Source organism: Lampetra planeri, unplaced genomic scaffold, assembly GCF_965212315.1.
Source record: "Lampetra planeri unplaced genomic scaffold, kcLamPlan1.2.h2 scaffold_143, whole genome shotgun sequence".
NCBI classification, from domain to species: domain Eukaryota; kingdom Metazoa; phylum Chordata; class Hyperoartia; order Petromyzontiformes; family Petromyzontidae; genus Lampetra; species Lampetra planeri.
In genome coordinates, this window is record NW_027614152.1 from 21,904 (window position 1) to 47,683 (window position 25,780).

The following is a 25,780-nucleotide window of genomic DNA, read 5'->3' on the forward strand; positions in this document are numbered from 1 at the left end:
GCTACGAATCTGGCGACCAGAGTTCGATTCCCACTCATGGCCAAACACCACTGGTGACGATTATCTGCACCGGTCCTGGGCCCTACCCTAGGTCGACTCAGCCTCAAATGAGTACCTGGTGCGGTGTGTGAACATCGCCACTGGGGAGACAAAGGCGGCCGGGCGGGCGTAGTCCTGGCCCACCCCACTCCCTCGTGTGTAGCCAGTTGTCAGCCTTCATAGGTGGTGCTAGTCGCTAGCAGCACTTGTCCCTTCAGCCCTGCTAGAGGCTACCTGGGGGAGCTTTGTCTGTGTGTGCATCATAGGTGGTGCTACTCGCCGCTAGCAGCACTTGTCCCTACAGCCCTGCTAGAGGCTCCCTGGGGGAGCTTTGTCTGTGTGTTCATCATACGTGGTGCTACTCGCTACTAGCAACACTTGCCCCTACAGCCCTGCTAGAGGCTACCTGGGGGAGCTTTGTGTGTCCTTCACCAAAATCCGCAACCATTTATTGTCGTGTCGCCAAAATAAAAACAACAACAACAACAAATTGGACACAAAATTTACACCGCGAAAAAACCACCCCACGCAAATCACCAACACCGTGAATGTCACCGTCATCCGTGACGTCAGTGAGCGTCATCGCTCGTGAGTGACGTCAGTGCCACAAAAGCCAAGATGGAAGCACGAAGAATCGAACGGAAATTGGAGATTAAAGTCGATCCACTAAACGTTTCCCGTTAAGGCAAAGAAGAAGATTTATAATATATTATATATATGGACATTATATATAAAAAAATACACATCTCCATATATAAGTTGTGATTATGTGTGTCTGTTACAAAATGTTTAGCGTACTTCCCGACATGCAACAAACTGGAAATTTGCCATGTGGGTACTTTCCAGACTCTACACCATGCAAACATTATAAAAATACACTTTTATGCTTTTTTGGGGGGGGGGAGCTCAATAATGCAGAGATTTTTTGCACGACAAGTGAGCTGTGACGTCACATCTGTCACGTGACCCGCGCACGTGAAAGCATGACGCATTGTAGTGTAGCGGGTAGCGCTACGCCGCGCTACGAACCCGGCGACCCGAGTTCGATTCCCGCTCACGGCCACCACCGCTGACGATTATTTTAACCGGGCCTCCCCTAGGTCGACTCAGCCTCAAATGAGTAACTGCTGTGATGTGTGAACATCGCCACTGGGGGGGGGGGGGACACAGGCGGCCGGCTGTGGTGAATCCAAGTCCCGGGGGTGAAAGCCGCGTTAGTACAGCTAATTGTATATTTTATAGCAAAATGGTAACTGAAAGAAAAAAATAAACGTTTCATTCGTGGTCATCCCGTCTTTCATTCTCCCCTCCCAAGAGCGACCAGCGATCGCGGTAGCTGTAGGCCTGGTCGTAGCTCTCTGACTATCTCGCTGGCTAGCGGCAAGTTGCCTATCTGGCTAGATAGTTAGCAGGCTGGCTGGCGATATATTGAGCTGGCTGGATGGCTTGCTAGCCGGCTATCTGGCTAGCCAGCAAGTTGGTGAGTGAGTTGTGAGTTGGTGAGTGTACTGGTGAGTTGGTGAGTGAGTTGGTGAGTGAGTTGGTGAGTTGTGAGTTGGTGAGTGTACCGGTGAGTTGTTGAGTGAGTTGGCGAGTTGGTGAGCGAGTTGGTGAGTGTACTGGTGAGTTGGTGAGTGAGTTGGTGAGCGAGTTGGTGAGTGAGTTGGTGAGTGATATTGTAGCTGGCTGGCTGGCTAGCTGACTGACTATCTGGTTGGATAGTTAGCTGGTGGGCTGGCTATCTGGCCATTTGGCTGGCTGGCTATCTGGTTATCTGGCTATCTGGTTATCTGGTTATCTGGTTATCTGGTTATCTGGCTATGTGGCTGGGAGCAGAACCAGAGGTGCGTCCGCGTCGTCATTAAGGGAGGTTCCCCTCGATCCAGGCGAGGGATTTCCACACGCGCCCATAGGCGGCCGGCTGCGTGGCGTTTGCGCAGTCGGCACGGCGGCTGTCGATGCCCGTCAGGTACCACCTCCTGTCCGTGCCCAGGCAGAAGACGCCACCGCCCTGGCCCAGCTGGGGAAGGCGGAAAGGCGGACGGTGGATTGGACGTTGATGATGTTTCAAGCATCCAGGTGGGACACCCATTGTGTGTGCGTGTGTCTGTATGTATGTATAGTGTAGTGTATAATAGTGTAGTGTATAGTGTAGTGTATAGTGTGTAGTGTATAGTGTAGTGTATAGTATAGTGTAGTGTATTGTGTAGTGTAGTAGTGTATAGTGTAGTAGTGTATAGTGTAGTAGTGTATAGAGTAGTGCATAGTGTAGTGTATAGTGTAATGTGTAGTGTAGTGTATAGTGTAGTGTATAGTGTAGTGTATAGTGTAGTAGTGTATAGTGTAGTAGTGTAGTGTATAGTGTAGTGTATAGTGTAGTGTATAGTGTAGTGTAGTGTGTAGTGTATAGTGTAGTGTATATTTTAGTGTATAATGTAGTGTATAGTGTAGTGTATAGTGTAGTGTGTAGTGTAGTGCATAGTGTAGTAGTGTATAGTGTAGTGTATAGTGTAGTGTATAGTGTAGTGTATAGTGCAGTATATAGTGTAGTAGTGTATAGTGTAGTGTTGCATCACCTGACAGCTACTGGCCCAACCCTGACGCTTAACTGCACACATCATAGTGTATAGTGTAGTGTATAGTGTAGTATATAGTGTAGTGTATAGTGTAGTGTATAGTGTAGTGTATAGTGTAGTGTGTAGTGTAGTGTATAGTGTAGTGTATAGTATAGTGTTAGGGTCACCTGACAGCTACTGGCCCAACCCTGACGCTTGGCGGCACACATCTTCATGCCGCGGCTGAAGTTGCCCCACGCCTGCGTGCACAGCGACTCGTTCACCAGGCGCACGTTGCCCTCAGCGGCGGGGGCCGACACAGAGCCTGGGGGGTGGGGCGTCGGGGGCGGGGGGGGAGAGACGACGACGATGGGTTGTGAGGTGCATTGTTGTGTTCCTTGGTACGGATCGTTAGATTGTGACGATGACATATGGGGCCAGTGATTGGATTGTGCTGCTGGCTGTGGCTTATCTGGGGCAAAGATTCTGCACAGAATGCCCCTGTTATGGTTGCGTGTTAACATGAGTGTGGTCCCGTCATGCTATGGCTGGCGGATTGACCTGACTTCCCGGAGTTCGAGACACTCCGAGGCGCGCCTGAAACAGTGACACAGAGGCTCAGGGAGCATATGGTGAGTTGCTTTTGAGTTGGGTGCTGAAATTCCGTGGTTATTGTCATAGAGATTCTGGTTGGCAGGACCAGTGGGTTCCTGTCTGTTGTTGCTCCCTCCGCTCGATTGCATGCAGCCAGGGGCTGCATTGCGAGAAGGAGCGTGTGAGCGAGGTGTCTTCTCAGCTCGGTTGAAACAGCTGATTGCTACAACACGAGTCTTGGAGAGAAACTGCTTTAAATTTCCCCCGCTGCGGCTGATGCGCAGAGACGTCGGAGGGTGTAAACATGGGGCATGGATTGTCCGTTGTGATTCCCAAAGGAGTATACTGCGATACAAATGCGGGGAGAACCGCGTTGAATGATTTTGCGCGAATATTGCCTTCGAGCATACGGCCGCCATTTTGTACGCGCGCGGGATACCGCAGAGATTTTCGCGTGTTGGGCCGCCATTTTGTACGCACGCGGGAAACCGCTCAGATTGTCGCGCGTTGGGACGCCATTTTGTACGCGCGCGGGAAACCGCGGAGATGTTCGCGCGTTGGGACGCAATTTTGTACGCGCCCGGGAAACTGCGGAGATGTTCGCGCGTTGGGCCGCCATTTTGTACGCGCGCGGGAAACCGCAGAGATTTTCACGCATTGGGCCGCCATTTTGTACGCGTGCGGGAAATCGCGGAGATGTTCGCGTGTTGGGCTGCCATTTTGTACGCGCGCGGGAAACCGCGGAGATGTTCGCGCGTTGGGCCGCCATTTTGTACGCGCGGGAAACCGCGGAGATTTTCGCGCATTGGGCCGCCATTTTGTACGCGCGCAGGAAACCGCGGAGATGTTCGCGCGTTTGGGACGCCATTTTGTACGCGCGCGAGAAACCGCGGAGATGTTCGCGCGTTGGGACGCCATTTTGTACGCGCGCAGGAAACCGCGGAGATGTTCGCGCGTTGGGACGCCATTTTGTACGCGCGCAGGAAACCGCGGAGATGTTCGCGCGTTGGTCCGCCATTTTGTACGTGCGCAGGAAACCGCGGAGATGTTTGCGCGTTGGTCCGCCATTTTGTACGCGCGCGGGAAACCGCGGAGATGTTCGCGCGTTGGGCCGCCATTTTGTACGCGCGTGGGAAATCGCGGATATGTTCGCGTGTTGGGACGCCATTTTGTACGCGTGTGGGAAACCGCAGAGATGTTCGCGCGTTGGGCCGCCATTTTGTACGCGCGTAGGAAACCGCGGAGATGTTCGCTACATGACGAACCCTAACGTACTAGCTATACACTATACACTACATGACGTACACTAATGTACTAGCTATACACTACGCACCGTCGCTGCGCCGCAAGCCCAGCGCCTGGCAGCTGCGTCCCAGCGGGGGGCTCTGCTCGTATCGCGAGGGCAGGCACACCGCCTGCACGGACGGCCCCAACGTCGCCCGCCAGCCCAGCCGCAGCATGGCGACGTCATGGGCGCCGGTCGCCGCGGAGAACTTGGGGTCGACCAAGATGGCCGTCACGTCCAGACGCTCGTTGGAGGCCGTGGTGCAGTTCCAGCTGTAGTTGCCGGGACTGAACGGACGTGCAGGCGCGTATGCACACACACATACACGTACGCACACACACATACACGTACGCACACACACATACACGTACGCACACACACATACACGCACACACGTAAATACACACACATACACACACGCGTACACACACACGTACACACACATACACACACACGTACATACACACACGTACATACACACACACACTCGTGCATACACACACGCACAGACACACACATACACACACGTACATACACACACATACAGACACACGTACATACACACACGCACATACACACACGTACACACACATACACACACACGTACATACACACATGTACATACACACACGCGCTTACACACATGTAAAAACACACGTACACGAGTGCGAAAGTTGGTTGGTGGTCTGGCATGTACGCTTGTGAGTAGGGAATTAGTGCGCGTATTCAGTAACTCGCGAATATGGAAAAAACTCGCGAAATCCAGAACACGCGCACGCCTATAGTGAGGGATTAATGAAAACACATTAAGTAAGTCGAGATTTCAGAAGTGGGACACTTTGCCAGGGATTAATGAACAATTCTAGATTTGAAGTTTTCGTGACTGCAAGGATTCATATTCTTAGGTTTTTTTTTTCGTTAAAGTCACGTAGGTAACAAATTAAAATTAATAAAAGTAAAATAAAAATAAAATACTTGATACAGCTGTCGTGCTGTGACGGTTCCACCTGAAGACGTCGGCTTGTGTTGATTTTTATTTTGTTTTTTTATTTTACTTTAAATAAAAAATGTTTTACCTACGTGACTTTACCGAAAAAAAAAGCCTAAGAATATTAATGAACAAATGTAGTAACTCGAGAATTCAGAAGTCGGACACGTAGCGAGTGATTAATGAACACATTTAGTAATTCGCGAAATCCCGAACTCGAGGTGGCCGCTAGGTGACAACAACTCTGGGGGGCCGCCGTGTCGAGGCCCAGGGGCTGACCTCTCTCGCAGGCAGCTCGCCGCGGTCACCACCCACGAGTCGGACAGGAGGGAGCCGAGGCACTGCAGCTGGTCCGTCTGCCTCGTGACGGTCACCTGCCAGGGCCAGGCGCTCAGAACGGATGCGTTGGCGACGCCGCAGCCTTGCGGGAGGGTGGCGGAGATTGCGTCGACAGGAGGCGAGCAGTGGGTGGGTGGGTGAGTGGGGTTGGTAGGTGGGTGGAATATGCGAGTGGGTGTGAGTGGATGAGTGGGTAGATGGGTGGGTATGTGGGTGGGTATTTCAGTGGGTGAGTAGGTGGTTGGGTGGGGTGGGTGGGTATGTGAGTGGGTGAGTATTTGAGTGGGTGGGGTGGGTGGGTATGTGTGGGTGTGGTGGGGGAGTATGTGAGTGGGTGAGTGGGTTGGTGGGGTGGGTGGGTGGGTATGTGAGTGGGTGGGTTTGTGAGTGGGTGGGTATGTGAGTGGGTGAGTGGGTAGGTGAGTGAGTGGGTGGGTATGTGAGTGGGTGAGTGGGTGGGTGAGTGAGTGGGTGGGTATGTGAGTGGGTGAGTGGGTGGGGTTGGTGGGTGGGGTTTGTGGAAGGGTATGTGAGAGGGTGAGTGAGTGAGTGGGGTTGATGGGTGGGTGGGTGTTTTTCACGCATTGAGCTCTGCCCACCCGTCTGTTGAAACGGGAGGGTCACGATCCAGTCCGCTTTCATTATAATTTGTCCCTCTCCCGTTCTGACGAAGTGCGTCATTACGTCCTCGCGTCATCAAAACGATTTGGCAAAGATGAAAGTGGAATAACGTCATCGGTACGATCCGGACCCTGACGATGCCTGCTGCTGCTGTGGATTTCTATGGGTCTCTATAGGTCTTTGTGGGTCTCTATGGGTCTCTGTGGGTTTCTATGGGTCTCTATGGGTCTTTGTGGGTCTGTATGGGTCTGTATAGGTCTCTATGGATCTCGATGGGTCTTCATGGGTCTCTATGGTTCTCTGTAGGTCTCTATGGGTCTGTTTGGGCCTCTATGGGCCTCTATGTGTATGAATGTACACGCTATGGTGATGATGATATCAGCAACATTGTTGAGCTTCTATAATTTGTGACGGTCAGATCGCTAATGGAACAATAGCTACGTAGCATGGCTCATCGGGGCCTCACGTGCTACAAATAAAACACAGCTGATACATTCTTATTCGCATTATATTTCCAAGTTTACTATGTTTGTTTCCCCATTCATTTGTACCTGATGATGGTTGCTCGTGTTGACATAGAAACGTCGTATTCTGTTATTATTTAATTTAATCTCTTTCGACGTCACTTTACCGACAGAAACAAAGAGTAATTCCTGCAGTCGCGAAAGCTTCAAATCTAGTTTCATAGCTGAAACGTGTCGAGGAACGCGGCTTTGGGTTCAAGTGCGGTGCACTCGCCGCTGTTGCGACGTACTCATTTTTCGAGACCTTAATCGGATTAATCGTTTCAAAGTTGACGACGACTCCGTCCCCTGTGCAATAAACAACAACAACAACAACGACAAACAAACAAAGTTAGTTAACTTCCTTTAACAAACTCGAGGTTCGAGTTTCGGGGAAGTTTCGAGGAGTTGATAACGGTGCGATGCGTGGGGGGTGGGGGGGGGGGGCTGAGTAAGATTTGTGTAAGATCTATGTAAGATTTCTGATGCTGAGTAAGATTTGTGTAAGATTTGTGACTCTGTGAAGTATTTGTGTAAGATTTGTGATGCTGAGTAAGATTTGTGTGAGATTTGTGACGCTGAGTAAGATTTGTGTAAGATTTGTGACGCTGAGTAAGATTTATGATGCTGAGGAAGATTTGTGTGAGATTTGTGGCGCTGCGTAGGACATGGAGGGCGATGAGGGTGACACGTGTCTGGTCGTTATCACAGACGTGCGACTGCCCTCATGAAGGACACGAATAAACTACGAGACATCTCCTTTACCAGTGGCAAAATATAGTAATAGGTTTTTACCCTTTCAACTGGTACAAAAACTGACACCTTTATACAAGGCATCATGGTCGCAATAACCACAACACAAGCAGTCAAAATGCAAAAAAAAAGAAACAACTCTGATAATGATATGCACTGTCCTTGAAGTTGATTGGTCCACACCCGAGACAGCTTTCCTTAGAGCCTAGTCTCACATGGGTTGGACCAGATGACGCCAAAAGGCGCACAACTCAAAGATGATGCACCATCAGAGTATGAGAGCTTGGGGTAAGCATTTACACCATTGGAACCTCATTTGCCAGTAAAAATATGATATCAGAGTTGTGTTTTTTGTTTGCATTATGACTGCAGGTATTGTGGTCTATGCAAACATGACTCCTTGTAAAAAGGTGTCAGTTTTGTTGCCAGATAGAAGGGTAAAAAAAATTATCATATTTTTACTGGCAAATGAGGTTCCAATGGTGTCATTAGTGGTGGTGTTGTCGTTGTTGTTGTCGTCTATTTAGTTGAATCTGTCTGTTCCACCCCACCACTCCCGCTCCCTCGCAGAGGAGAAGGGGAACAGGGCGGACTCTCCCCCCCCCCCCCGTGGCCTCACCTTGAAGGCCCCGAAGAGAGTCGAGCACGAGGTGGAGTCTGTTGGAGGACGAGCGCAGGCCGGGTGGTCTCACAACGCTGCCGCAGAACGCGCCCAGCGAGTCGCCGTTGTCGTCGTAGACTGTCAGCGACTCGTCCACGCAGTTGGGGTCGGACGACAAACTGTGGCGGTGGGAGAGCGAGGGAGTGTAGTGTAGCATGTAAGAGCACATGTGGTGTGTAGTGTAGCATGTGTGAACGTCTCACAAACGAAACAAAGCAGTTCTAAAGAAATTATTCATCAATTTAGTATAGAAGTGCATAGTCGTGTATAGTGTAGTGTATAGTAATGCCGTGTAGAGTATAGTATATAGTACACACACACATGTACACACACACACAGGTACACACACACACGTACAGTCGCGTATAGTCGCGTGTAGTGTATAGTGCAGCGTAGTCGTGTACAGTGTGCAGCGCGTGCCGAACTTCTAACCGCGCCCTACGTGTACCGTTAACCAAAGCAAAAGAATCCGTGGCCTCTGGAACGTGGAGCGCGAACAACGGACCCCCCCCCCCCGCCCCTCCCCAATCGAGATCTCACTTGAACTGCTGGAACCTCAGCTTGACCTCGTATCTGGGGTCCACCTGGACGGTCCACCGGCACAGGGCGCTCCTCTCGCCGGCCGCGGAGAAGTTGGACGACGACAGCGATCCCTGGCTTCCGACGAGCGTGTCCCTGCACGGTGACCCCACTGGTGGTGGTGGAGGGTGAGATCGCGTGAATATGTAGATGCTGTATTCTTTGGGTCTTTCGGTAAAGTCACGTAGATAGGTTCAAAGAATCTTGATTTGAAGCTTTCGTGACTGCAGGAATCCACACTCTTTGGTTCTTTCGGTAAAGTCACGTGGGTAGAAAATAAAAAAAATCACGACGTTTCGCGCGCAACACAAGCATACGTCATCAGGTGGGAAAGCATAATGTGTTCATTTTGTTTCATACCTACGTGACTTTACCGAAAGAACCAAAGAGTAAGGTGCAAAGAAAATAACAAAAAATAAGAAAAAACTACGATGTTTCGAACGCAACGCAAGTGTTCGTCATCAGGAAGAGGGGGTTAGCTTCTAAAGGTAAACTGTTTATAAAGCTTTGAAATGGGCGTAGCCCAAATGTCAGCAGCCAATGTTAGTGTAAGTGGTGGGTAGCGACCGCGACGGTGGTAGGTTTGCCCACCAATCAAAGGGTTGCCAAGTAAAAATCAGCAAGTTAATGTAAGATCTTTGAGTGGCATCCACGGCAGGTGCCCTGAGGTGGCCATGTTCCTGTGAGAGATTAGCACGTTAATGGTGGATCGCAAAGCAAAAAAACCTCGAGCTCGGTGAGCGAGGTGGCTGTGTTAGGTTGAGAAATGTAACCTGTAAATGTAAAATCAGAGAGACGAAAATTGCAACTAACATCGGAAGGAGGCCGAGCTCCCACCGGTGCAGCGACGCGGAACGACGATGAACGTGGCGGTCGGCGGGAGCCTCGGCCATCTCGCGAGTCTCGCCGGAGTCTCGCCGCCGCGTGGGAGCGCTCAACGTGTCAAGCGAGGGGCTCGCCGCGTTATCGCAGCAAGACGAACAAACAGACAGACACACAAACCGGCATACAAACAAAAAAAACTCACCCCTGTAAAACGCGCTGAAGTTGCCGACGATTCCCCTCGTGTCGTACGTGGCCCTTATGGACAAGGTGTTGGAAGACGAGATGATGGGAGCGGGGACGCCATCGCGGTCATACTTCCCCAGGAGCGGCGAGTCCACGGACGGCCCGTCGTAGACGTAGACGACCTCGGCGCCCGTCTGCAGACTTCACGCGCACAGACAGCGGAGAGCTGCTGCTGTGATACGCCCCAATGGTGGCATTGTCCTGGCGCTGGTCGCCTTTTGGCATTGTCCTCTGTTCTGGCGCCGTGTGTGACTAGGCTCTAAAGAAAGCTGTCCCTGGTGTTGTGGACCAGTCAGTTTCAAAGACAATGCATCATCATCATATACTACCAAAGCATATTTTAGTTTGCATGTTCACCACAAGTATAGGTGGTTAATGTAGTGACATGATTCCTTGAAAAAGGTTTTTGTTTGGTGTTTTAACATATTAACGCAATTGTTTTGTTGCCAGAAAAGGTAAAACATATTCTTACGTTGAGCAGAGCTCTCGTTACGGCCGCGAACGCTTCAAAACCACAAAACGTTCGTGACATTACAAATAAAAGATGGCCCCTGGAATAAAAGATGTCCGCCGAAATCAAAGATGTCCGCCACCAAAAAAGTGGTGGCCAAATATACTTGTATTCTTAGGGTTTTTTTTCGGTAAAGTCACGTAGGTAAAAAAATAAAATTAATAAAAGTAAAATAAAAATAAAATAAAAATCACGACGTTTCAGAGGCAACACAAGTCTCCGTCATCAGGTGGGACCGTCACAGCTAGATTTGCTGTATCAAGTGAGACTTGTGTTGCCTCCGAAACGTCGTGATTTTTATGTCATTTTTATTTTACTTTGAATAATTTTAATTTTAATTTTTTACCTACGTGACTTTACCGAAAAAAGAAAAAAAACTAAGAATATGAATCCTTGCTGTCACGAAAGCTTCAAATCTAGAACATATATACTTGTATTTTTACTCTCGGTATGAATGTTGTACGTGACAGTTTGTCCTATGACAATGCGGCAGTTGCGTTTGTTGAAGAACGCCGCGTTGTAATGAATACAATCGGGTAAAGCACAGCCCACGACAACGCGTGAGTTGCGTATGAAGGCCGAACAGAGATTGAGGTGCGTGCGAAGCATCGACAAGCATCCAGCAGCATCCAAGTGGAGTGTGTGATGATGCTACGCCAAGGCAGCCACACGACCACTTATCCCCACTTGCTCGACGTAGTTTCGTTGGCTCGATCGTGTTTATATATTTCCAATTTGCATCCGCGTTTTAAAAAACTTGTTCCTTAATCCATTCATGTCCGATTCGCGGCATGAAAACTGCGCGTTATAGGGGAACAGGCTACATGTGTGGATTAACAATGCACTTTACTCTCCAACAAACCGGTGGGCTGAAGTCGTAACTAACTGGCGCGTTGTTTCACGTGACAAACCTTGCTGGCTGTGTCGGTGGTGGAGGTTATGATGTTTTTATACTTCCATAATACAGGTTTTTTGGGGTCAGATTGCGTAAACATATAAAATTGTCATTAAACCCGCCACCACCGGACGAAGCCAATGAGTAAGGTTTTGTCATGTAAACACAACATGCCAATCGGTGTGTTGGAGAGCCAAGCCACAACATTCACAATCTGAGTACGACGTTTAGCCAGTAATTAGAACTAGCTTCATCAGGTGACAGCCAGATTTGTATATCTACCCTATAAACTAAACACTACACTACACTATACACTGCACTATACACTCCACAATACACTACACTATACCCTATGCCACCCACTAGTGCTCTACTAGTAACAAATTAGCCACGTTCTGTTTACGCGAAACATCTTACTAATTGGCTGTGTCGGGTAGTGGCGAGTTTAACGACCCAGCATTTATTTATTTACGCGTATCCAACCCCAAAAATACCTCTATCATGGATGATATCGGTGGCGAAAGCCTACTAGGTGTGAAACCGACGTTCGTACTTACGCGCTCGCACTCCAAAAACAACCTCTAGCATGAGCACACGTGTACGTTGAACCTCCATCGCCGTCGTACAAAGGCGATCCGTGCTCATCGGCGGAGCGGACTCTAATAGCCTGAAGCGGGTCATGACGTGGGGGTAAACCTAGAGGCCAGAGTGAGTGCACCTATCCCCCCCGCCCCCCCCCCCCCGCACCGCTTACCTGAACGTCTGGAAGCGAAGGATCACGGCCGTCCCCACGGCGCCGGTGATGGTCCAGAGGCAGTCTCCGACGTTGGGTCTCGCGAGTAAATCGGCGAACTGGATGGTGCCGCTCGCGTCGGCGGGGTTCACGCGACAGACGCCGCCTAGAGCATCGCGGGACACTCTTTAGTTACGGAGTTTCACTGAACGTATCGTAAAATGGCGGAGGACATCGGAGTCGCCAAGAGATTTATTGAATCCGGCATCAGAGACACCAAGAGATTTGTTGAAGCTGGCATCAGTCACCAAGAGATTTACATCTTGGGACCTCCTTTGCCTGTACCAAAATATGAGAATAGGTTTTCCCCTAAAGGCCTTTTAGCGTCCTCTGGTCTAACACCTTTTGAGACTAGGCTCCAAAGAAATCTGTCTCAAAGACAATGCATATATTATCAGAGTATGTTTTTTTGTTTGCATTCTGACCACAAGTATTTTGGTTAATGCAGACGTGATTCCTTGTCAAAGGTTTCAGTTTGGTGTTTTAACATCTTAATGCATTTGTTTAATTTGTCTGAAAAAAGGTGAAAACCTATTCTCACACCAACAGATTTGTGGAAGCCGGTGGGAAAAAAATGTAAAAATTAGCCAGGAAACGTGGGGAGATGCATGAAGATGTTCCAAAGGCGCAATTAGACTCGGTTAGCGTGAGGGCAGAGAACGAGGACGAGGGCTGGATGGCTGAAATGTGCGCTGAGAGGGTCCCAGTTTGGTTGAAGGGAAAAGTGTGCAGTGTATAATGTAGTCTAAAGTAGTGTAGTGTATAGTAGTATTGCGTATAGTAGTGTATAGCAGTGTATAGTGTAATGTATAGTGGTGTAGTGTTTCGTGGTGTAGTGTATAGTAGTGTAGTGTACAGTGTGGTGTATAGCCTAGTGTATTAAGCAGTGTATAGTGTAGTGCATTGTGTAGTGTATAGTATAGTAGTGCATAGTGTATAGTAGTATCGTGTATAGTAGTGTATAGTAGTGTAGTGTTTCGTGGTGTAGAGTATAGTAGTGTAGTGTATAGTAGTGTAGTGTATAGTAGTGTAGTGTATAGTAGTGTAGTGTATAGTAGTTTAGTGTATAGTGTAGTGTATAGTGTAGTGTATAGTACAAGACAGTGGTGAGGCTGGTGCTGTTGTGTGGGGGCCGAGTGCTGGGGCACGAGAAAGAGGGAGGACCCAGCGATGGCGGCCACTGAGATGAGGATGCTGCGGTGGATGTTGGTGCGTGACAAAGCAAAGGTCAAGGCGGGTGGGAAATGAAGAAGCAAGAGGAAAACTCGAGGCGGTGGAACTCACAGAGGAGACGACAGAGATGAGAGAAGGGGGACGGGCTCTGGGTGTGGTTCGGTCATGCGGGAGAGGCTACAGGAACATCGCGTGGGTCAGAGGGTGGCGAGCGATGCAAGTTGATGGAAAGGGGGTCGAGATGAAGAAAGGCAGAAGAAGAGGTGGGGAGGGGGGGGGGGGTGCGATGTGGTGGTGCGATGTGGTAGTGACCCAAGGAGCAGAAAAAGAAATGGCGCCGGAACAGGGCAGCGTGGAGGTCGGCATGGAGAGTGGAGGAACGTGGAGTGGGACAAACACGTGGAGGATGAGGAAGGAGTCTGTGGGTCTCTGTGGAAGTCCATGGGTCTCTGTGGGAGTCTGTGGGTATCTCTACGCGTCTGTGGGTCTCTGTGGAAGTCCATGGCTATGTGTACGTCTCTGGGTCTCTTTGTAGGTCCATGGATCTCTGTGGGAGTCTGTGGGTTTCTGGACGAGTCCGTGGGTCTCTGTAGAAGTCCATGGGTATCTGTACATCTCTGGGTCTCCGTGCGAGGCCAAAACGTGAGAAGCCGCTGTCAATGAAATACTCAAGCCAAGTGGACGAGTCACAGCGGGGGTCGCCTCTGCCCAACCCACAACTTCCGTTGTGCACAGACTCAGCCCATCCACCAGGGGGGGGAGGGGCTGTAATGTGACGGGCGTTGTGACGTCATCCCACTGCAGCCAATCAAATGTGGGCGAGGTCACAATTGGGAGGGGCGTGGTGAGGGTGGTGGTGGGGGTTGTAATGGCGTCGTGTATGTTAGTGGAATAATAATAGTAGTAGTAGTAGAAGTTAGATTTGCGATGCTACAAGTCTGGCTGATCTTGTTTCAAGTTACCTCTTAGGTTGCCGTAGCTGAGGACGTAGCCAAATGAATCAGAGTATGCCGCCCCGTAGAGGTAGAGCCCGAACGGCTGAGTCGCGTGTTCCATCCAGAACTGCTGATTCCCAAGTCCCAGGTTCAGCTCCCCGGCTACAAACTGGAGGTCGGTTGTCCGGACCCACTGGATCTTATTGCACAGTGCCTCGTTGTTGATGATGATCCCACATTTGTCTGCATCCTTGGCGATCACGATTAACATGTTTGTAAAATTTGGTTGAGTCGCAAACAAGTACTTGTTAGAGAACTTGCTGGTCGGTATGATGTTCATCTGGAATGGGTCCATGAAATTCTCTGGAGACAGATTACCACCCTGGCTCATGTACATGACCCCTACGTTTACAGATGAGTTAATAGACAAAGTCTGGTTTGCATATACAGGTACGCTGATGCGACCGTAATTGGTCAACGTGTGGGTTGTTAAACTCCCAGCGACACTGACATTGACACTGACGCTCGTGCTTGTAGGTGAGGTGATTATGACGCTGTCGTCTGTAGACTTGATGGACACAGGGAAGACCAGGTAAGAGGAGCCCCACGTCGGTACTGGCAAAAGCTGCTCTGTCACAAAATTGCAATTAGTATGAACAGTGATGCACCGATCTCCACTGAACACGGCCACAGGTTGACTCGAAAGTACCCTGGTCCCAGTCAGAGATGATCCTTGGAATTGTACGACCTGGTTCTCTTGTAGAGTGATGTTTAGTTCGTTCAAGTACATTACACCGTTGTAAATAACATTGCTGCTCAAAATCATCTGAACCGTCACGTTGTTGTAGGGACTGACTATCGCGAATTCGTTTGTTGACGAACCAGACACAGGAGCGACTACGAAATATTCTGTTCCCAGCTCCTGCTCAGGGATCATCATGAATCCATCGGTAGATCTATTTATTCTGGATAGGCCCCAGACTGAGATGTCACTGTCTGAACGAACGGACACGACCTTGTTGGTGACGATGCCGTTCTCTGCGATCTCTGCCGTTACCGGGATGGATACATTGCCGACGGAGAAGGGAGGCAGGAGGACGGACTGCAAGAAGTTCACCGCGGGGACCGAGACGGTGACCTGAGCGCTGCTGTCGTAGCTGGCGAAGTCCACCAGAAGCGCTTCGACTCCCACCTCGTAGTTCTGCATAAATGCGCCGAAGAACTGACGTCCCACACTGCTCCCGGCTCCGTTCCCTGCAAGCGGTGACGACAACATCAGTGCAAGTGAAAGAGCTAAACTTTTGAGAATAAGGCAACGAGATCGACAGTAAAAATCACCCTTCATGGTGGTCGTTAAAGGAGGACGTGAATAAAAAACCTCTTGAAGCGACAAATAAAATGCGTCGTTCGCTTTTAGCGGGGGTTTTGTTTTTCGACGTAGGCGTTGTTAACGTTTGACGCATGAAGCGATCACATCGCCACGGTGGCCACTTCGCTGAGCCACTATCATTTGCGATTGAAAATAAGGCCACGAGGACGACCTATAAAAAAAAAAACAATTCCGCGCTTTACACGTCAATGATCTGGAATTTTTATTTATAAAAAAGAAACGCTTAAAGTAAATCAACACTTTGAGCGCAAATGAGCGGTTAAAGTGTACGTGGTTAATGCAGACCTCACTCCTTGCCAAAGGTATCACACCTATTGGGCGTTTGAACATCTTAACACACCTCTTGTTTTGCTATTGCCAGAGTAAAGTATAAAAACCAAAACTTATTTTTCTGTAGGTTTGATACGAGAACGAACGAAAAGTTCCCATAGGTAGAGGACTTCGTGTTACACAAACGCCCTATCCACAGGTAATCCTGCACCGGCTAAAGCAGCAAGCCGGAGCCACCCGTTCCAGTCTCAACTCGGAGTGGCCTCACCACAGGGAGAGAGTGAGAGGTGCAGACTCCAAATATACAGCGGCAGGCATCGTCAAGGTCGAGATCGAACCCGCGACCTCCTTGCACACGAGGCGAGGTAGTTAACACCTCACCCCCTTTAAACAAACACAAAACAAGTGAACAAACTCGTCCCCACGGTTCAAGCCTGCGTCAGCTACTGCAGAAGCAGCATCGTCAGAATCAGCAAGGCAGAGCCACCCCGTGCCAGTTTCTCAGCGACCAAATCGCGTCCGACGCGGAAAGAGCACAAGCGTCAGAAGAATTCCATGGGCGCACGCGGTAGGGCGTGCGTTGTGAGCCGGCCCCTGTAAAGAAATTCTCTCCACCCCCCCCCCCCCACGACCGCAAAAGTTGAGGCGCATATAATGTGAGACCCGTCGAAGGTTCGAGCGTGTGGGGAACAAGGAAGCTAGCCCGGCAGGGAGTGCTGGGCGGGGGGTGTGCGTTGAAACGGACGACGCGTGGGGAGGGGAGAGGTGGGGGGGGAGAAATCCGTCGATGATCGCGCGGGGTGGGGAGGGGTGGAGGGTTGAGATGCCTCGTGCTCGATGCGGGTTAGGAGGAAGAAGGGGATGCAGGAGCATTTGGGGACGGCGTCGCGTTAAGCGACGGGGGGGGGGAGGAGGACGGGGAAAAAAACGCGTTAGCTTTGACGCGCCGGGAACGTTTTCGTGAGCAAATATCATCCATGGTGTAGTTTTATTTTTAGTAAGGTTTAGTGTCACTAAACAGAACCTGACCAATTCGTTACTAGTAGAGCACTAGTGTGTAGTGTAATGTGTAGTGTAATATATAATGTAGTATATAATGTAGTGTGGTTTATAGTTTAGTGTGTAGTGTAGTACACAAGTACAGCACACCGGTGTGTTGGAGAGTAAATCCATAAATGTCTCGTTAAACAACACCACCACCCGACACAGCCAATCAGTAAGGTATAGTGTCACGTAAACAGAACGTGCCAATTAGTACTAGTACATCACTAGTGTGTAGTGTAGTGTATAGTGTATTGTATAGTGTAGTGTATAGTGTAGTATATTAATATACCACTAACTGCTGTGTCAGAGAGAAAATCCTCAATGTTTACCATCGGAGTTCGACGTTTCGCCAGTAATTACAATCAGCTTCATTAGGTGGTGGCGAGTGTAATGGTACATTTGTATTTACGCGATCTAACTCTAAACGCGTTTAGCGAAAAATGCAATTTCAGTTTAGTTTCACCATGGGTCTCTATGTTTGTATGGGTCTCTGGGTCTTTGGGGGTATGGATGGGAGTCCGTGAGTATCTAGACATCACTGGGTCTCCGTGCGAGGCCAAAATGTGAGAAGCCGCTGGCAACGCATTCCAGTTTCTCAATTAAATACTCAAACCACGTGGACGAGTCACAGCAGACGCCGCCTCTGCCCCACCCACAACTTCAGTTGCTTTAACACGTGGGCTTTCGCGACCAATATCATCCACAATAGAGTTTTTTTGGGTTAGATGGCGTATTGTAAATGTTGTGGCTCTGCAACACCGGTGTGCTGTACTAGTGACGAATTGGCCACGTTCTGTTTCCGTGACAACCCTTACTAGTTGGCTGTGTCGGGTGGGGGCGGATTTTAACGACACTTTTATATATTTACGCGATCAAACCCAAAAAACCTTTATTATGGAGAACTTCAGTTGTGCACAGACTCAGCCCATCCACCAGGGGGTAGGGACTGTAATGGCACATGCATGTGACGTCATCGCACAGCGGTTACCAGGAAGCCAATCAAATGTGAGCAAGGTCACAATTGAGGAGGGGCATTCGCGAGGGTGGTGGTGGGGGTTGTAATGGCGTCGTGTATGATAGTGGAATAATAGTAGTAGTAGTAGACGTTAGATTTGCGATGCCACAAATCTGGCTGATCTTGTTACAAATCTTCAGCATTTAGTTACCTCTTAGGTTGCCGTAGCTGAGGACGTAGCCAAATGAATCAGAGTATGCCGCCCCGTAGAGGTAGAGCCCGAACGGCTGAGTCGCGTGTTCCATCCAGAACTTCTGATTCCCAAGTCCCAGGTTCAGCTCCCCGGCCACGAACTGGAGGTCGTTTGTCCGGACCCACTGGATCTTATCGCACAGTGCCTCGTTGTTGATGATGATCCCACATTTGTCTGCATCCTTGGCGATCACGATTAACATGTTTGTAAAATTTGGTTGAGTCGCAAACAAGTACTTGTTAGAGAACTTGCTGGTCGGTATGATGTTCATCTGGAATGGGTCCATGAAATTCTCTGGAGACAGATTACCACCCTGGCTCATGTACATGACCCCTACGTTTACAGATGAGTTAATAAACAAAGTCTGGTTTGCATATACAGGTACGCTGATGCGACCGTAATTGGTCAACGTGTGGGTTGTTAAACTCCCAGCGACACTGACATTGACACTGACGCTCGTGCTTGTAGGTGAGGTGATTATGACGCTGTCGTCTGTAGACTTGATGGACACAGGGAATACCAGGTAAGAGGAGCCCCACTGCGATACTGGCAAGAGCTGCTCAGTCACAAAATTGCAATTAGTATAAACAGAGTTGCACCGATCTCCACTGAACACGGCCACAGGTTGACTCGAAAGTACCCTTGTCCCAGTCAGAGATGATTCTTGGAACTGCACGACTTCGTTCTCTTGTAGAGTGATGTTCAGTTCGTTGGAGTACCTTACACCGTTGAAAATAACATTGCTGCTCAAAATAATCTGCACCGTCACGTTGTTGTAGGGACTGACTATCGCGAATTCGTTCATGTTAGATAAACCAGAAGGCACAGGAGCGACTACGTAATATTCTATTCCCAGCTCCTGCTCAGGGATCATCATGAATCCATCGGTAGATCTATTTATTCTGGATAGGCCCCAAACTGAGATGTCACTGTCTGAACGAACGGACACGACCTTGTTGGTGACGATGCCGTTCTCTGCGATCTCTGCCATTACCGGGATGGATACATTGCCGACGGAGAAGGGAGGCAGGAGGACGGCCTGCGAGAAGTTCACCGCGGGGACCGAGACGGTGATCTGAGCGGTGCTGTCGTAGCTGGCGAAGTCCACCAGAAGCGCTTCGACTCCCACCTCGTAGTTCTGCATAAATGCGCCGAAGAACTGACGTCCCACACTGCTCCCGGCTCCGTTCCCTGCAAGCAGTGACGACAACATCAGTGCAAGTGAAAGAGCTAAACTTTTGAGAATAAGGCCACGAGATCGACAGTAAAAATCGCCCTTCATGGTGGTCGTTAAGCAGGAGAGGAAGAAAAAAATGCTTGAAGCGAAACAAAAAGCGTCGTTCGCTTTTAGCGGCATTTTATTTTTCGATGTAGGCGTTGTTATAGCTTAACGCATAAAGCGATCACATCACAAATGGTGGCCGATTCGCTGAGCCGCTATCATTTGCGATTTAGAATAACGCCACGAGGGCGACCGATAAAAACAAAAAAACAATTCCTCGCTTTACGCGGCCAATAAGCGGAGATTAGAAATAAAAAAAACGCTTAAAGTGAAAAACACTTGATTTGAAGCTTTCGTGACTGCAGGAATCCATACTCTTGGGTTCTTTTGGAAAAATCACGTCGGTATAAAATAAAATAAATCACGACGTTTCGTGCGCAACACAAGTGTCCGTCATCAGGTGGGAAAGCATGGTCTGCTGCTGAGGCAGACTGTTATAAAAGGTTTGAAATGGGTGTACGAGAGGATGGGCACAAATTGAGCAATCATTGGAAGGACGTTATTAACCAGGTAAAGTCTTAACTGACTGTGATGTTTCCATATTACCTGCCTATGTCAGCTGTTATTTCGACTCTCTGTGTCTCTCTCTCTATGCCTCTCGCATGATCACATGTCCGTTGCATTGCACTCTCTTGTCTTTGGATTGCACTCTCATGCTCACAGGCCCTTTGGATTACACCCGTTGGGTTGCACTCCCTCGTCTAGGAGGCCACTCTCCTATCTTACAGTTACACGCCAATTTCTCACATTAACACCATGCTAATCTCTCACATTAACATCACTAGCCCCGGCCACTTCTTTATGACCCTTGGGCTACACCCATTTCAAACATTTTCAAACAGTCTGCCTCAGCATCAGGCCATGCTTTCCCACCTGATGACGGACGCTTGTGTTGCGCCCAAAACGTCGTGATTTATTTTATATTATATCTACGTGACTTTACTGAAAGAACCAAAGGGTAAGTGAAAAAACACTTTCAGCGCAAATGAGCGCTTAAAGTGTGCGTTGGGTAATGCAGACTTCACTCCTTGCAAAAAGGTATCACACCTATTGGGCATTTGGACATCTTAACACATCTCTTGTTTTGCAATTGCCAGAGAAAAGGAATAAAACACAATCTTATTTTTCCGCAGCTTTGATACTGGACGAAGGAAAAGTTCCCACAGGTAGAGGACTTCGTCAGTTTAACACGTGTTAAACTGACTAACCTCTATGGGGAGGATACTTTTCTTAAAACCAGAAAATTGGAGAAACTCCGCATTAAGCGGATGAAATTGATATATTCATTGGCGTTCCTCAAAATGTGCAGAGATTCTAAGGTAATACCAAACGCAGTTAAAATAACACATCGCATAAAGTCTTCTAAAGCTAACCAAATACTACACAAAGCTAGCGAATTATTATTAATGAAGAGAATACAACACAACAGGAGTGAATCTTCCGACATTTTGGAATCGCTAAAGCAGTTACATTTAGATATAAGCAATAATGTATCCATGCATTATTGGAATATAATCGATACCATAACACAACAATCGACTGATAATGTGTTTAATCTAACAAAAACTAGCCTAATTAATAAATTCTCTAGACTTCATAATAAACAAATCCGTACTAAAAACGAACAATTTAAAAACAGAATCGTAATGAACTTGACTAACACTGTTTTAACCAGTGACATGATTTCTGTCCTTTCTAAAAGCCTTAACTTTGCCGTTACCCCACGCACAATTCCAGTGGATGAGATAATTGCTGATGTAGAATCAGCAGTAAGACTCCTTCCACATAATGAGGCAGAGATGACTAGACACGAGGTTGCCAAAATAATTGAGAATAGTAAAGTACCAAAAGTAAATATTAGCTCGAACGAAGCAAAAGCCTTAAAAGAGCTCCGTTTAAATAAAGATATTCAAATCCTGGCAGCTGATAAGGGCCGCACTACTGTAGTGATGTCACGAGCCGATTCTGATAATAACATTAAAGATTTATTAGAGGGAAGTACCTACATTAAAATTAAACGAGATCCAACTAATACTTAGGAACGTAAGACTACTGCTATAATTGCAAATTCATCAATCCCGACGAATGAGCAATTCCAAATTAAGCCACGGACTTCAAACCCACCCAGACTGTATGGGCTACCAAAGATTAAAAAAATCGGCATCCCATTACGACCCATAGTCAGTACAATTGGCTCTGCCACATATAAATTAGCAAAATATATAACTAAACAAATACAGCCCTACATCGGTAGAACATCTTCATTCATAAGACATTCAGAACATCTTGTGAATGTCATTGAAGATATTAAACTTAACCCTAATTATATTTTGGTGAGTGTTGATGTGATTTCGCTATTCACTAAGGTTACAGTGAGCGAGTCGCTTAAATTACTTCAAACACTGGTAAAGAATACAGGTTTACCAAAAGATATTCCGAAACTCGCTGACCATTGTTTAAATAACACTTACTTCTTATGGAGAGGTGATTTCTTTAAACAAAGGGAAGGAGCAGCAATGGGCTCTCCTTTATCTCCTGCTATAGCAAATCTGTACATGGAAAACTTTGAAACAAGAGCACTTGCCTCGAGCACATTAAAACCATCCTTTTGGTTAAGATATGTGGATGACATTTTGGTTGTCTGGCCACATGGTAAAGATACACTTAACGATTTTCTAAATCATCTCAATGCACAAAACCCGGCCATCCAGTTTACCATGGAAATGGAGGTGAATAACACTCCCGTTCCTGGATATTTTACTTGGACATGGCCTAAATGGTAAAATAACACACAGCGTTCACAGAAAGCAAACGCACACTGATGACTATCTGAATGCAGATACGCATCATCACCCAGCTCAGAAATCCTCTCTTATCAAGACGCTCATACATCGGGCTAAAACAGTGTCAGATGGTGAAAGTCTAGTGAGAGAGATGAAACATGTTAAAGAAGCATTACGACAGAATGGCTACAATAATGCTCAAACTAACAGAGCACAAAATGCCAAATCACGATCGCAAAGCAACACTGCTGAAAGCGATCAGATTGTTAAAACAATTAAAATACCATATATCTCAGGAGTAACTGACAATTTAGGCAGGGTTTTGCAAAAGCAAAACATTACAGTAAGATTTGATACAGTACACACAATTCAAAAACTAGTAACGTGCACTAAAGACGAATTACCTAAATTATCAACAGCAGGTGGATTAATTGTTTATGTAGCAGATGCTATATTGGACAGACGGGGCGTAACATCAGTGTAAGACTAAAAGAACACCAACGAAATATTAAACTATCTCAAACACAACTGTCGGCAGTGGCAGAACATGCTTGCCAACAGGGACACGCAATTGATTATATCACGTTGAAGTATTGTGTAAAACTAGTTACTACTGGCCAAGACTAATTAGAGAATCCATTGAAATTGAGAGAAACAGAAATAACTTTAATCGCTCTGACAGCTACAGGCTTAGTGCGGCCTGGAAGCGAATTATTAAATAATACATATTACAATTCCTTATAGGGGAAACAAATACTAATTAACTGATTACTAACGTAGCATATAATTGCAATAACACACATTACAACTGATTACTAATCTACAACTCACATCGTAACAATTGACTGATTATACTCTTTGTTTTTTTAGGTAAAGTCATGTAGGTAAAACAATTAATAAAATAAAATAAATGAAAACAACTCAATTAAATCACGACGTTTCGGAGGCAACACAATTGAGTTATTTTATTTTATTAATTGTTTTACCTACGTGACTTTACCGAAAAAAACAGAGTATGAATCCTTGCAGTCACGAAAGCTTCAAATCTAGAACTGAATGATTACCAATCTAGTATATAATTACAATGCCCCCCCTCCGCCTCAAATCGTTGCATCTGATGAGTTAACTGATGACGTCACCCTGCTGCTGCTCTATTTAAGACCGGGAGCAAGAGCCAGAGCCTCACCATTCTGGCGAATTTCCCGATGATGCTGGATGCAATTACCAGCGAAACGTCGTACTACTCAAAAATTGTAAATGTTGTGGTTTCACTCTTCAACACACCGGTGGGCTAAAGTAGTGAACTATTTGTCTTTTGTCAACGTGACACTTTTTTGCTGATTGGCCGTGTCGGGTGGTGGAGGGTTACGACACATTTATAAATAACGCGATCTAACCCAAAAACGTTGATTATGAAGAGGACTTCGTGTTAGAGGCACGCCCCGTTCACGGGTAAGCCTGCGCCGGCTACAGCAGCAAGCCAGAGCCACCCGTGCCCCGTTCCAGTCTCAACTCCTAGTGGCCTCACCACAGGGAGAGAGACAAAAACAGACGCAGACTCCAAATTTACAGCGGCAGGCATCGATGAGGTCGGGATCGAACCCACGACCTCCTGTATACCAGGCGAGGTAGTTAACATCTCCTAGCCACCGTGATGATGATGAAAGAAAGAAACACAGACTCCAAATACACAGCGGCAGGCATCGTCAAGGTCGGGATCGAACCCACGACCTCTGTGCACACCAGGCGAGGTAGTTAACAACTCACCCCCTTTAAACAAACACAAAACAAGTGAACAGACTCGTCCCACGGTTCAAGCCTGCGCTGGCTACAGCAGCAGCAGCAAGGCAGAGCCACCCCGTGCCAGTTTCCCAGCGACCAAATCGCGTCCGATGCAGAAAGTGCGCAAGCGGTGGTGGAATTCCACGGTATGGCGTGGCCACGCCGTGACCACCACTTGACCTCCACGTGGCAACGTTGTGACCACCACGTGACCACCACGTGACCACACCGTGACCACCACGTGACCACTAAGTCGTGACGACCACGTGACCACCACGTGACCACACCGTGACCACCAAGTCGTGACCACCACGTGACCACCACGTGGCCACATCGTGCCCACCACGTGACCACCAAGTCGTGACCACCACGTGACTACCACGTGGTGGTCACGAATCCAGTATATACTACACACTCCACTATACACTGCAAATATCCCCCGTGTAGCCTGTAACAGACTGTAGGGGCAAGTGATGTTAGCGAGCACCTATGAAGGCCGGCACGGCACACGAGGGGGTGGGTGGCCAGCAACACGCCCGGCCGCCTTTGTCTCCGCAGTGGCAATGTTTATGGCACACTGCACCAGGTACTGATTTTAGGCTGAGTCGACATAGGGGAGGCCCAGGACCGGTTCAGATAATCGTCACTGGCGTTGGTCGTGAGTGGGAATCGAACCCGGGTCGCCAGGTTCATAGCACAGCGTAGCGTTGACTGCTACACTACCGCTCCCCACACTATGCAAGACACATACTCTGCTATACACTACACTATACACTACTCACACTACGCTGTGCACTCTACACACCCACAGATTCCCATAGAAACACAGACTCATAGACCACCAGAGTCCCATAGAGAAACATAGAACCATATAAACCCACAGAGACTCGTAGACCTACAGTACCCACAGAGACCCATAGAGACTCATATAACCACAGAGACTCACAGAGAATAATTAAACCACAGAGACCCATAAAGTCTCATAGGACCACAGAGACCCACACAGACCTACAGAGACCCACATAAAGCCACAGAAACCCACAAAAACCCATAGAGACCCACACAGATCCACAGAGACCCAGAGAGACCCCCACAGAGACCCACTGAAACCCACAGAGACCCACACAGAGACCCACACAGAGACCAATACAGAGACTCATCCGATCGTTCCAAGAATACGGCCCCTTAAACTCACCGATTTGCAGCGCCAACACCGCCACCACCACCACCACGACCGGCAGAGGCATTGCTCCTTTCGCTCTAAATTCGAATTGTCATCGATCTTCTTCTGAAACAAAACTAATTTTTGCATGTATATGTGTGTGTATATGTGTGTGTATATGTGTGTGTATATGTGTGTGTATATGTGTGTGTATATGTGTGTGTATATGTGTGTGTATATGTGTGTGTATATGTGTGTGTATATGTGTGTGTGTGTTTTGTATTCTCTAATTGATTTGTGTGTGTGTGTGTGGTTTAAAGCTCCTGTTTTGTGGTTTTTCCCTTCCTCCTTCCTCCTTGCTCCTTGCTTCGAGACCTCCGTCAGCCGCAGTAGCTGACGGTGGGGGTGTTCGTGCGAGGGATCCTGACGCGTGTTCATTTATATACTGACACGCAGACACACACAGACACACACACACAGTCACGCGAGCTGCCCCTGGTGGTGATGGTGGTGGTGGTGGCGATGGTGGTGGTATTTCAAGAATGCTTTCACAAACCCACGCGCTCT

The 25,780-nt window shown here is 48.1% G+C and overlaps 2 protein-coding genes across 2 annotated transcripts; both read right to left on the reverse strand.

Moving 5' to 3' along the window:
- Positions 1-471: 471 nt before the first annotated feature.
- LOC144739323 (enteropeptidase-like) lies at positions 472-15,067 on the reverse strand. The gene is made up of 10 exons (XM_078622285.1): positions 14,320-15,067; positions 12,146-12,290; positions 9,945-10,126; positions 8,879-9,029; positions 8,297-8,457; positions 7,180-7,233; positions 5,741-5,882; positions 4,522-4,760; positions 2,783-2,919; positions 472-2,059 (listed from the first exon to the last, which is right to left on the reverse strand). The coding sequence occupies exons 1-10, from the start codon at positions 14,687-14,689 to the stop codon at positions 1,901-1,903; spliced, it is 1,740 nt and encodes a 579-aa protein (XP_078478411.1). The 5' UTR covers positions 14,690-15,067; the 3' UTR covers positions 472-1,900.
- On the reverse strand, positions 14,839-25,630 carry LOC144739320 (IgGFc-binding protein-like). The gene is made up of 4 exons (XM_078622281.1): positions 25,247-25,630; positions 18,163-19,395; positions 15,081-15,546; positions 14,839-14,860 (listed from the first exon to the last, which is right to left on the reverse strand). The coding sequence occupies exons 1-4, from the start codon at positions 25,296-25,298 to the stop codon at positions 14,839-14,841; spliced, it is 1,773 nt and encodes a 590-aa protein (XP_078478407.1). The 5' UTR covers positions 25,299-25,630.
- Between the last annotated feature and the right edge of the window lie 150 nt (positions 25,631-25,780).

What these genes read in the sequence shown, in the direction of transcription:
- LOC144739323 (XM_078622285.1), bottom strand. Translation starts at nt 14,689, where the DNA reads ATGTACATGAGCCAGGGTGGTAATCTGTCTCCAGAGAATTTCATGGAC. An exon ending in GCGAGCTGCCTGCGAGAGAG is followed by an intron (nt 4,761 to 5,740) that starts GTCAGCCCCTGG and finishes ACGTCCGTTCAG; the next exon opens with TCCCGGCAACTACAGCTGGA. An exon ending in GTTGGGCCAGTAGCTGTCAG is followed by an intron (nt 2,060 to 2,782) that starts GTGACCCTAACA and finishes CGCCTTCCCCAG; the next exon opens with CTGGGCCAGGGCGGTGGCGT.
- LOC144739320 (XM_078622281.1), bottom strand. Translation starts at nt 25,298, where the DNA reads ATGCCTCTGCCGGTCGTGGTGGTGGTGGTGGCGGTGTTGGCGCTGCAA. An exon ending in CAGCTACGGCAACCTAAGAG is followed by an intron (nt 15,547 to 18,162) that starts GTAACTAAATGC and finishes CACCGCTTGCAG; the next exon opens with GGAACGGAGCCGGGAGCAGT. An exon ending in GTTATTTACAACGGTGTAAT is followed by an intron (nt 14,861 to 15,080) that starts GTACTTGAACGA and finishes GTGTCCATCAAG; the next exon opens with TCTACAGACGACAGCGTCAT.